Source organism: Hyperolius riggenbachi, chromosome 2 (genome assembly GCF_040937935.1).
Source record: "Hyperolius riggenbachi isolate aHypRig1 chromosome 2, aHypRig1.pri, whole genome shotgun sequence".
NCBI classification, from domain to species: Eukaryota; Metazoa; Chordata; class Amphibia; order Anura; family Hyperoliidae; genus Hyperolius; species Hyperolius riggenbachi.
In genome coordinates, this window is record NC_090647.1 from 137,674,582 (window position 1) to 137,687,925 (window position 13,344).

Consider the following 13,344-nt stretch of genomic DNA (forward strand, 5'->3'; position numbering starts at 1 on the left):
TACAGCGCAGCATACTGTTTGCCTTTGTCTGACTGTACAGCGCAGTATACTGTTAACCTTTGTCTGACTGTGTACAGCGCAGTATACTGTTTACCTTTGTCTGACTGTGTACAGCGCAGTATACTGTTAACCTTTGTCTGGCTGTGTACAGCGCAGTATACTGCTAACCTTTGTCTGGCTGTGTACAGCGCAGTATACTGTTAACCTTTGTCTGACTGTGTACAGCGCAGTATACTGTTAACCTTTGTCTGGCTGTGTACAGCGCAGTATACTGCTAACCTTTGTCTGGCTGTGTACAGCGCAGTATACTGTTAACCTTTGTATGACTGTGTACAGCGCAGTATACTGTTAACCTGTGTCTGACTGTGTACAGCGCAGTATACTGTTAACCTTTGTCTGACTGTGTACAGAGCAGTATACTGCTAACCTTTGTCTGACTGTGTACAACGCAGTATACTGTTTACCTTTGTCTGACTGTGTACAGCGCAGTATACTGTTTACCTTTGTCTGACTGTGTACAGCGCAGTATACTGTTTACCTTTGTCTGACTGTGTACAGAGCAGTATACTGTTTACCTTTGTCTGACTGTGTACAGCGCAGTATACTGTTTACCTTTGTCTGACTGTGTACAGCGCAGTATACTGTTAACCTTTGTCTTACTGTGTACAGCGCAGTATACTGTTTACCTTTGTCTGACTGTGTACAGCGCAGTATACTGCTAACCTTTGTCTGACTGTGTACAGCGCAGTATACTGTTTACCTTTGTCTGACTGTGTACAGCGCAGTATACTGTTTACCTTTGTCTGACTGTGTACAGCGCAGTATACTGTTAACCTTTGTCTTACTGTGTACAGCGCAGTATACTGTTTACCTTTGTCTGACTGTGTACAGCGCAGTATACTGCTAACCTTTGTCTGACTGTGTACAGCGCAGTATACTGTTTACCTCTGTCTGACTGTGTACAGCGCAGTATACTGTTTACCTTTGTCTTACTGTGTACAGCGCAGTATACTGTTTACCTTTGTCTGACTGTGTACAGCGCAGTATACTGTTAACCTGTGTCTGACTGTGTACAGCGCAGTATACTGTTAACCTGTGTCTGACACAGATGTATAGTATACTGCACTGTGCTTTACACAGTCAGACACAGGTGTATTGGCGTAACCACAAATCATGGGACTGTGATTTACATAGTCATGTGTCTGGCTATGTACAGCACAGTATACTGTACATCTGTGACTGATTGTGTACAGCGCAGTATACTGTACACCTCTATCTGACTATGTACAGCGCAGTATACTGTCCACCTGAGTCTGACTGTACAGCGCTGTATACTGTACACCTGTGTCTGACTGTGTACAGTGCAGTATACTGTAGTAGACCTGTGTCTATGGGATACAGTTCGGGACATCAAACTTGGAGAAAGACTTAGGAGTACTCATCGACAACAAGTTAAATAATCGCACCCAATGCCAAGCCGCTGCAGCTAAAGCTAACAAAATTTTGGGATGCATTAAAAGGGAAATAAAAAATCCAGATGCTAGCATAATATTGCCCTTGTTTAACTCTCTAGTAAGGCCACATCTGGAATATGGAATTCAGTTCTGGGCACCACATTACAAAAAAGATATTGCAGTTTTAGAGCAGGTGCAGAGACAAGCAACAAAATTGATACATGGGATGGAAGGTCTCACTTACCAAGAAAGGTTAGATAAACTGGGTTTATTTACTCTAGAGAAAATACACCTTAGAGGAGATCTAATTAACATCTAATTAACATCAGAGGGCAATATAATAGCTTGGCGGATGAGCTTTTTGTCCCTAGGCCTTCTCAAAGGACTAGAGGACATGATCTGCGCATGGAGGAAAAACGTTTTAGCCATTTATTTAGGAAAGGGTTCTTTACAGTAAGAGTGATTAAGATGTGGAATGCATTGCCACAGGAAGTCGTTATGGCAAACTCTATACCGGCATTTAAAGGGGGCTTAGATGCTTTCCTTGCGTTGAAAGACATCCATGGCTACAATTACTAGGTAATGCCTAATGATGTTGATCCAGGGATTTTATCTGATTGCCATCTGGAGTCGGGAAGGAATTTTTTTCCCTTTTGGCTAATTGGTTCATGCCTTGTAAGTGTTTTTCACCTTCCTCTGGATCAACAGGGATATGTGAGGGAGCAGGCTGGTGTTGTACTTTGTTCTCTGGTTGAACTCGATGGACGTATGTCTTTTTTCCACCAAAATAACTATGTAACTATGTACAGCGCAGTATACTGTACACCTGTGTCTAACTCTGTACAGTGCAGTATACTGTACATCTGTATCTGATTGTGTACAGTGCAGTATACTGTACACTTGTTTCTGACAATGTACAGCGCAGTATAGTGTACATCTGCGCTTGACTGTGTATGGTGCAGTATACAGTATACCTGTGTCTGACTGTGTACAGTGCAGTATACTGTACACCTGTGTCTATGTACAGTGCAGTATACTGTAGATCTGTGTCTGACTTTGTACAGTGCAGCATAGTGTACATCTGTGTCTGACTGTGTACGATGCAGTATACTGTACACCTATGTCTGACTATGTACAGCACAGTATACTGTACACCTATGTCTGACTGTGTACAGTGCAGTATACTGTACACCTGTGTCAGACTATGTGCAGCGCAGTATAGTGTACATCTGTGTCTGACTGTGTACTGTGCAGTATACTGTATATATGTGTCTGACTATGTACAGCGCAGTATACAGTACACCTGTCTGACTGTGTACGGTGCAGTATACTGTATATCTGTGTCTGTGTACAGCGCAGAATACTGTACATCTGTGTCTGACTATGTACAGCGCAGTATACTGCACACGTGTGTCTGTGTACGGTGCAGTACACTGTACACCTGTGTCTGACTGTGTACTGTGCAGTATACTCTGTGTCTGACTGTGTACAGCGCAGTATACTGTACATCCGTGTCTGACTGTGTACGGTGCAGTATACTGCACACCTGTGTCTGACTGTGTACTATGCAGTATACTCTGTGTTTGACTGTGTACTGTGCAGTATACTGTATATGTGTGTCTGACTGTGTACGGTGCAGTATATGGTACACCTGTGTCTGACTATGTACAACGCAGTATACTGTACACCTGTCCCTGACTGTGAACAGCACAATACACCTTAAACTGCTTCACATAGGTACCATATTATTATTATTATTAAGTAATCCTAGATTGTTTACTACAACTTCCCTTATGTATGTGATGACAAGGGACTTAGGCCTATAGGCCTTTGAATGTATTTGTCTGCAACAGGAAAACGCATTGCAATAAAGTATTCACATTTTCTAAAGAAGCTGTAATAGCACAATGTAAGACATTATACTAATCTCTCTCCCCACTCCCTTCAGTGGGTGGGACACCCACACACAACCGCGCCTAGCAGTGGCTAGTGGGTGTATTATTTCACGCACAATACAACTTAACCCCTACTGTGAGATGGCTGAAATTTAGGGTGGAGAACCCTTGTGGATCTTTAATAAGTATTATCAAAAAGTGGAATACTGTAAAAACATTATTATTATTATTATTATTATTATTATTATTATTAGCTACAGGATTTCATTCTTGCCATCCAGAAACAGTGCAGTCTTACTTCTGTGTCAATATTTTGTGATCTCTTTCAGTGAAAAAATGAAAAGTATATTTCTGCTGGTTTCCATCGTTACTGTTTTCCCGTGATGCCAAAAGAGACATCACTTCTGCACTTTAATTTTTTTTTCTTCAACCCAGCTCAGTGTTAATTAATTTTCCCTCCCCACTTCCACAGATTACTGTCCCTCCCACAGCAAACATCACCTGGACAACAGGCTTAAACCGGGTTGTTACAACCGAAAATAAAAAAATTGCTTAAAAATAGTTAGTGTAATAAATATATATGCAAATCCCTTTTTTCTACAATATGTCCCTATATGTCTCCTAATACAAGCAGAAATATTATTTTCTTTTTTCATATAACATTTCTTAAATAAATAAAACAGTAAACCCTAAAAATGAAAGGATAGGTAAGCTAAATAAATACCGGTAATTTCTTATCAGATGATTTGTATGGGGGTTCATCCCACTTTAAATCACTGTGTAAATGCTTTAAAAAGTGGGGGGGGGGGGGTTCAATTACCTTCTCACAGTCACAGTGTACTTATCTTATCAGAAATGGGAAGCTTTCCATTATTTTCATACTGAAATAAGCTTGTTACATTAACTAAAGATTTTTACTTTAGAAAAAAAAAATCCCACAATCCCGCTGGCACTGCATAGTTCCTGCAGTTAGGCAAAGGCCCTCAGACCAAGTAAAAAGGAGAAAAAAAATGGGGGACATGTAGGGACCAATTTTAGAAAAAAAAGGGGTACATTTATTTTTGGAGCACTAACTATTTTTTGTCAAATGTTTATTTTTGGATGCTGCAACCCCTTTAATACATAAAGGTATAGGATGAGAATAACAGCTACACAATTCCGAATCAATACAAGTTTCATCTTTTATGTCTGTTATAGTGTTTGGAAACAAAAGCGTTTTCACCTTTCCAGCAGTGCTCGGTTTTGGTAATGTCAGGAGAAAGGCAGCACAGCAGTTATGACAGACAAGGTCACAGAGACCTATGCTAATTAGACGACTTGCCAACAGTTTCAGACAGAATGATGAGGAGGTGAGACACCTCTTAAATGTTGCTTTTCTAGCGTCTAGTGAAGGTGTAAGAGCATGAGTGAGTGTTATGTGATATGTCACTTTTGTAATGAGATGGACACATCATAAGAAACTTTATGACAACCTTGCAGATGGCCGTCCATGCTCTCCCCTGAAATACTGCCACTGTCTTCCTCCAAGCCGTGCCGCACTGACGCATTTACAGCCTCCGCTTCACCTTGCAATGATACCTCCACAACCTGGAGAGAAAATAACAATGTCAGCTAACATTGAATCATAAGCAATGCTATGTAGGTAGACAGCACTCCTCTGTTGATGTAAAGCTCCTTTGTACAACGGTCCTCTCTGCCTGACACTGACAGACTCAAATCGTAGAAATTGTTGACCAGCATCAGAGATTTTCACTATCTGTTTATTTACCCTCCAACAGTGAATAAATAGCCTTACAGTCCAATTAAGAACAGATAGGTACCTTCCACTTGAGGAAGGACATTATTAGGCTCCTGTTCATCTGGGCACCGGTGATTGATGCTGGCACTCCCAGGGTGTGGAGTCTTCACCAGCGCACCCCACAAGGGATGATGGGCCGTCAACCCCAATGGGTGGTGGACTACTTTACTGCCTGGTGCCCACCAGGTCACAATCCCTAGGACTGCCCCACCAGAGACAAAAAGAACAGGAGTGTTTACCTTGCTGTAAGGGAAGGAGAAAGAGGACCAAACTGACAGGACTAAAGACAGGACTGAGGACAGGACTGGCGTGACAGAGCTGGCCTGATATCACTGATGTGACAGGACTGGTGTGGCAGGACTGATTGGTGAGACTGACAGAATGGGTGTGTCTGGAATGGTGTGGCAGCACAGACTGGTAAGACTGGCATTACCAGAAGGACTGGCAAGACTGATTGGCAGGACTGTAGTGACAGGACAGATGGGCAGGACTAGAGTGACAGGACTGGCGTGACAGGACAGGACTGATAGGCAGGAACGGTGTGGAACATGCAGCAGCTGTGACAAATGATGCTACAGCACTGGAGGCTTGATTGGCCATGGTTTAAATACCCTGACCTGCGCGCCAGTGCTGAAGCCGCGCCCCCGCTGCATGTAGAAAGAACCTAGGAGAGTGAGCGCAGGCCTAGTAAGACGCAGCCGCGCCGCTCATTCCCTAGCACGCCAGTCCGGGAATTCCGCCATCCCGGCATCTACCTGTAGATGTGAGGTCGTCGCTGGAACCCAGGAGCGGTAAGTGTGACAGACATTCAGGATCACCTATGTTCCTGTCACTGCAGACTGAGCTATAATTACAATACAAAAGCTGTATTTACACGGTTCCTGATTGGACTATATGGCTACAGTATGTATTCACTATTGGTAGGTGAATAAACAGATCATAAAAATGCATCATAAGTACTAATAGCCATAGCTGGCTGGTAAAGACCCGTGAGTCTCCTCATGTCAACAGAAATGGCCTAATTAGTGCTGAGGCACCCAGAAACCCCTTTTCTGAGAACTAGTGGAAAACAATCTGCCCACTGTGCTAATTTTACCATCACTTGCTAAATGCAAGACTGACTATGATGATTCTGAAACTGGAAAAAGCAGAAAAAACATGTCAGCTCAAACATGTCAGCACACAAAAATATATATATATATTTTTTTTTTTTTTTTACTTAAAAAGTTCATTTCCAGACTTTAAAGGCACGTTCACATTGCGTTCCGCTCGCGTTAGCGTTTACATTGGGTTTTTTTTGTAGCGATTTTTTTCCCATTCCCTGCGCTGGGGTGGGCTTTTCTAAGCGGTTTTCCCAAGTGTTTTTTTAAATCACTCCCATCACTCCCAGGAAGTGAATTCTTTGACCCGGAAAAGAATAAATACTGTACAATGCATTTATTTGTTAAAAAAGTGAAGAGCTGCTCAGGATGCTGTTATGACTCCTCCTATTTCTTGCTGCAAGTTGAACTGCAGCCAGATAGTCCTGGATTTCCTACATGCATGCTGTTGCATAATATTGCATGTATTTGTTATGAGAGTCCTTTTTCATAGTCAACTAGCAGCTTGTAATCAAGCCAGCTCAGGATTGAGTAATTACCATTCAGCTGTGTGGGAATTTGCATGCTTGCATCCATTGGCTAATAGCAACATAAAAGTCTGCCTCTCATTTCAGACTCCGCCTGACATAGCGTACAGCTCCCTGAGTTTTTGCTGGGTCCATGCTGTAAAAATATTGTGTATTGCCTTGTTTTGTATTTCCATGCCCGCTGGATGTTTGCAGCACCCGCGGCGGGTCAGTGAAGTCCACTATCCTGCTAATTGGAGACTGCCTTCACCACGCTGGTGGTCTATTGGGTATGACCCTAGCCTGTTACCGACTACGTCTGTTGGGTATTGTATCACATAGCATCTAGCATGATAGGCGGTATCGGAAGCCCAGAGCTGCCGTTGCTCTGGGCAATCTTGCTCTCTTGTTCATTACTCCTGTGGCCACCTGTGTAGCCTCTTCCATTACCCAGCTACATAGTCTTGAGCACACACGCTGACTCAGAAAGTATCCCCCCCAAGCATTACAATAGCGTAGTGGACAACGCTGCATTTTATGCAGCAATGTTAGTCTGTGGGATGCAGAAGAAGCTGCATTACAATGCGTTTTTACAGTATGCATTTCGCAAATGCTGATAGTGTTGCATATTATGCAGAATGGCTGCCAAAAGGCACATAATGAAAGTCTATGGTAACACATTTGCATTGCGTTTTTTTAATGCATTTTTAATTAAAAATTGAAGTTTTATGATGCGTTTCCGCTTCCTGTTGTCTTCCTAGTGATTTGCATAAATTAAAATAAAAAAAAAAACACATACAAAACGCATGTGTTTTACATTAGCGAACCGCAAATGCATTAAAACGCACGCAAAACGCATGAAAAACTGCGTAAAAAATGCAAACGCAAAAAGCACCAAAAACATGGTAAAAACGCAATAGAAAATCGTAAATGCACTATCCTAAAATGCTCATTTTTCATGCTATGTCAAATGTGAACCCAGCCTCAGTCTCTCTTACTGCTAAGAAGAGAAGCGGTAATCCTCCGCATGAAAGCCGCCAGGTGGTCCGTGCTTACAGCCAAGCTCTTTCTCCCTTCACTTCCGCTTACATCACCAATGCGTAAGTGAAGGGAGAGAGAGCTTGGCTGCAAGCATGGACCACTTTCATATGGAGGAATACCACTTCTCTTCTCTTTTTAGCAGGAAGAGAGAAGTACGGGACAGAAGGAGACAGAGGGACACGGGACATGGGGAGGACCTAATTGCCAGCAGGGACATGGGGAGTACCTACCGTAATTGCACTGGGACACAGGGGAGCACCTAATTGCACGGATACATAGGGAAGCATCTAATTGCCAGCAGGGACAAGGGGGGCACCTAATTGCCTTGGGGACAAAGGGGAGCACCTAATTGCATGGGGACACAGGGAGACCTGGCAGAGACACAGGGGAAAACCTAATTGCTAACGGGGACACAGTAGGCACCTAGGAGGGCATATACGACATGGGAGAACATAAGAGGACACGGGGGCATGTAAGAGGACACAGGGGGGTGCCAAAGAGGACACAGGGGGCACATAAGAGGACACAGGGAGCACCTAAGAAGACACAGGGGGGCACGTAAGAGGACACAGGGAGAAAGAGGAGTACCCAAGGGAGACACTGAAGGTACAAATGGGACACAAGAGGTACAAAGTGGGCATAATAATTGCGGGGGGAGAAGATGGATAAGACGTCCCTGCACCACCATGGACTCACCAGGTTTAGTATTTTTTTCTCCTGATTTTTGTTCTCTAAACCTTATGGTCTTGTGGTGAAAATATGGTATAGATAGCTGGGACATACCTAAAAAATGACTGTTGTGTTAGTATAGTATATATTTCAACTAAAGGGTTAAGGTTATAGTAAAGGATTTTGTAGGGGTAAAAAACAGTACATAGCCCTAGAGGGATAAACTGTAAGTTTTAAATGGAGACTCTATGATTTATATAGCGTTGACATCTTCTGCAGCAAGAACTTCACCATTTGAGTCCATCGTTATGTCACTAACTGTTCCTCAGAGGGATTCAGTCTGTTCCCTACTATAGTCATGGTCTTATGTCCCTGTCATAAACTAAGATCAATTTGGGGGCAGCTATTTAACTTATGTTATATATTAGATATTACGGACTAAAATTACCTCTTGTTTGAGCATTTTTGCCTGCGGTGCACCCATTTCCTCAGTAGTTAACCTAGAAGGAAACAATATGTAAAATGTAAGTATTGAACCATACCAAGTTATGTGTATACTTCTCTTCATCCCAACCCTATTCCCAAATCTTGGAGGCATTAAATTGGGCATGAGTTGGGCCTGATAAATTAAGCACCACCCTAGGCCACAATGTGATTTGCAGCTTTGGGGGCGCACAGTTTTTTTTTTTTTGGGTCACCGGAGTGGTCCCGCCAGTGCGGTGCATTGGGAATGGGTGCCCAGCTGTAGCACTGCTTAGCGCTGTTTTGCTCTGGCGGCACAAGTGCAGGCACCAGCAGTTTGCTCAGCTATACTAGTTAGGTTTTATTTTTGCACTGGGGGTTCGGCTACAGCAGGCACAGAAGGTTAGGTGTTAGCGGTGGGTGCTCAACTATAGTATAGCCAAGTGCCGGGGAGTTAGTAGTTAGTGTTTGACATAGGTTGGGGAAGGTGAGTGTTAGGCATAGGTTGGGGAAGGTGAGTGTTAGGCGTAGATAGGGAAAGGTGAGTATTAGGTGTAGGTAGGGGTTAAAGTCAGTATCAGGCATTAGTGGGGTGGGGTGGGGTTAGTGTTAGGTGTAGGTAGGGAGGTCTGTGTCAGGCGTGGGTGGGGTGTGGTTGGTGTTAGGCATAGGTAGGGGAAGGTGTGTGTTAGGCATAGGTAGGAGAAGGTGAGTGTTAGGCATAGGTAGGGGAAGGTAAATGTTAGGAATAGGTAGGAGAAGGTGAGTACTAGGCATAGATAGGGGGAGGTCTGTGTCAGGCATAGGTTGGGTGAGGTTAGTGTTAGGAATAGGTAGGGGAAGGTGAGTGTTAGGCATAGGAAGGGGGAGGTCTGTGTCAGGCGTAGGTGGGGTGAAGTTAGTATTAGGCATAGGTAGGGGAAGGTGAGTGTTAGGCATAAGTAGGGGGGAGGTCTGTGTCAGGCATAGGTTGGGTGAGGTTAGTGTTAGGAATAGGTAGGGGAAGGTGAGTGTTAGGCATAGGAAGGGGGAGGTCTGTGTCAGGCGTAGGTGGGGTGAAGTTAGTATTAGGCATAGGTAGGGGAAGGTGAGTGTTAGGCATAAGTAGGGGGGAGGTCTGTGTCAGGTGTAGGTGGGGTGAGATCAGTGTTAGGCATCGGTGAGGTCAGCGTTAGGCGTAGGTGGGGGTAGGTCTGATTCATCGATGGGGTGGGGTTAGTTTTAGGTGTAGGTAGGGGAGGGTTAATGTGTGGATTAGGTTAGGAAAGTCAATAGTAGAATATTGATAACATTACCGATATTCTACTATTGGTAATACTTTTGCCCAAATTAACAGGCGCCTTTATTAAATTGTGCCTCGAACAGGACAAATAAAAACAAAGATGAAAAATGACCTATGAGTAAAAAGAAAACTGAGGATAGTCACAGAACAGCACTCTACCCTTGTGCCAAAGTTATGTTCCCGGTGCAATATGTAGAAACGTACCTGGAGCATTTCAGCGATGCCAAATAAGAGCTCTCGCGAGCTGCCTGCCTGGCCAGAGAGAAGAGCTCCACCCTCCGCAGCAGCAATGTGTTATCCCGGATACAGCACTGGGCAGCCGCCTCATTTATTGTCATCTGAAGGGGAGAGAACACACAAGAGGTGCAAATGAAACTTCACATTTGGGCTGATAATTGTAATAGTAAAAAAATACATCACAGCATGTCAGCCTTATTATGTAACAGTAACTGCACAACAGCTGACAAAAATCTTCTCACAATTTATGAATTAATCTAAGCTGTTGTGAAACAAAAATTGCAAAAATTAAGCACCTCATTCCTTCAGAGCATCTTCCAATCCTCGTTCACACTTTCATCACATCACGGCTGGACTATTGCAATGCCCTCTATGCAGGCCTTGCAAAGAAAGACCTACACTGCCTGCAGCTAGTACAGAATGCTGCCGCAAGACAACAAGCCAACCCCACCATTGCCACATAACACCAATACTTTGCTCACTACACTGGCTACCCATAAAATGGAAAATCCTTCTCAAAATTAGCATGCTAACATTTAAATCCCTACAAGACCTAGGCCCTAGATACCTGAAGGTTTTTTTGCTACTTCATCACATCACCCACTACCTTAGATTAAAAGGATCCAATAACTTGACTACCCCCAGAGTCCAACTAAAAACATTTGGAACCAGAGCTTTCTGTCATGCTGCCACACCCTGTGGAATGCCTTGCCAAACTTAACCAAGACAGCTCCAACCCTGGACACATTTAAATCAAAACTGAAAAGCCACCTGTTTAGTCTGGCATTTATGACCACATAACTTTCCCCTGCACACATCACTATGTACTGATCTGAGACAAGCTTATGTGCTTTAGGTCCTACGGAGAAAAGCGCTTTACAAATGTTTTGTTGTTGTTATGAAATAGACAATGTGGTAATATAATTTACCAGTAAAACACACCTAGGTACTACTGAGTTAAAGTATTCCTGAACTGAGAGGGATATGGAGGCTGTCATATTTATTTATTTTTAAACAGTTCAGCCTATCTGGATGAACTTACTCGTCCAGATATGCTTGGAAGAACAAAGAGAAATCGAGAGCCCAATATGGTGTAGTATTGTTAAGTTGGTTGTGGTTAAAAGCAAAATATTTAGATATACTCACAAACATGGGTTACCCATAGGCAACCACTTCAAGTGCAGGTGAGGAGTATTAGAACCTGACCCCACTCAGGTTTTTAAGATGTCGCTCTCTGTAGATAGGAAACGGGGTAGCACCCCTCCACCGAGGGTGGACTCAAGATTTCAGCAAGGCTTGGTGTACAGAGGCGCCAGAGTAGAATAAAAACGTTTAAAAACCGTCTAAAAGAGGGGGATGTTCAGGTGGACTTACCTCCCTCAAAAATATAAAACTCAATTGAGTCACAATATATCAATACAAAAATATTTTATTGAACTCCACTTAGTGCAACGCGTTTCGCAGGTGTGGTCCTGCTTCATCAGGCAAACAGGAGCATAACTCAATGGGTCTAGATACAGAAGTGAGCGCCTCTGTGACACAGAGGCGCTCACTTCTGTATCTAGACCCATTGAGTTATGCTCCTGTTTGCCTGATGAAGCAGGACCACACCTGCGAAACGCGTTGCACTAAGTGGAGTTCAATAAAATATTTTTGTATTGATATATTGTGACTCAATTGAGTTTTATATTTTTGAGGGAGGTAAGTCCACCTGAACATCCCCCTCTTTTAGACGGTTTTTAAACGTTTTTATTCTACTCTGGCGCCTCTGTACACCAAGCCTTACTCGTCCAGATAGGCTCTGCTGCTGCCGTTGCGTGGTGCGCGCGATCAGGCGCGCTCCCGCCGCTAGCCCCCTGATCAGTGAATGGGAATATAATTCCCATTCACTGATCTAAGTCCCCCGGAGTAATACCAACGCTTTCTATTCAGAGAGCGCGGTATTTCTGCCCCCAGGAAACTTTACCATCTTGTTTTTAGTTTCTGGATGCGAGATCGTTCGCATCCAGGACTTTTTTGACTGTAAACTGCACCCACATACATTTTTTATTAAACAATTATATTATTTTACATGAAAAATTTGCTGTTTCCCTCCCACACCAAAAATTACCCAAATACATTTTTTATTAAAAAAAAAAATACAATAAAAAAAAAACATAAATAGTTACCCAAGGGTCTGAACTTTTTAAATATGCATGTCAAGAAAGTATGTTATTATATTATTTTAAATTATAAGCTTATAAATAGTGATGGACGCAAATTGAAAAAAATGCACCTTTATTTCTAAATAAAATATCGGCGCCATAAATTGTGATAGGGACATCATTTAAACGTTGTAATAACCGGGACATATGGGCAAATAAAATACATGAGTTTTAATTACGGTAGCGTATATTAATTTCAAACTACAATGGCTAAAAACTGAGAAACAATGAATTTTTTTCATTTCTTTCTTAATCTTCCTGTTAAAATGGATTGAGAAAAAAATAATTCTTAGCAAAATGTACTACCCAAAGAAAGCCTAATTAGTGGCAGAAAAAACAAGATATAGATCAATTAATTGTGATAAGTAGCAATAAAGGTATTGGCGAATGAATGGGAGGTGAACGTTGCTCGGATGCATGAGGTTTTCGACACTGTGGTGCTGAACCGGTTAAAACATACCAGTTGCCTGGTATTGTGCTGATCTCTTTGGCTGCAGTAGTGTGAATCGCACACCTGAAACAAGCATGCTGCTACCCTTGATAGATTCGCAATTCGCACACACTTTTGCGATTTTATGCAGCAAAGGAAAGAAAATTAAAAATCGTAATGGAGTTCTGAAAGTGTGTGCACCCTACAGGGATACATCCATTTTCAACCTGTGTGCTCCTTGTCTGAAAAAGTAGTGCAGGTTGTCA

General features: G+C 42.8%; 1 protein-coding gene across 2 annotated transcripts in view; it reads right to left on the bottom strand.

The window, feature by feature from the left end:
* NAB2 (NGFI-A binding protein 2) overlaps nt 1-13,344 on the bottom strand; it is an 84,305-nt gene that overhangs the window by 18,797 nt on the left and 52,164 nt on the right. For both annotated transcript variants that reach the window (XM_068267475.1, XM_068267476.1), the window contains exons 3-5: nt 10,412-10,545; nt 8,912-8,963; nt 4,822-4,936 (exon numbers count right to left, since the gene is read on the bottom strand). In XM_068267475.1, coding sequence (XP_068123576.1) covers nt 4,822-4,936; nt 8,912-8,963; nt 10,412-10,545 — 301 coding nt within the window. The remainder of the gene's footprint in view (nt 1-4,821; nt 4,937-8,911; nt 8,964-10,411; nt 10,546-13,344) is intronic.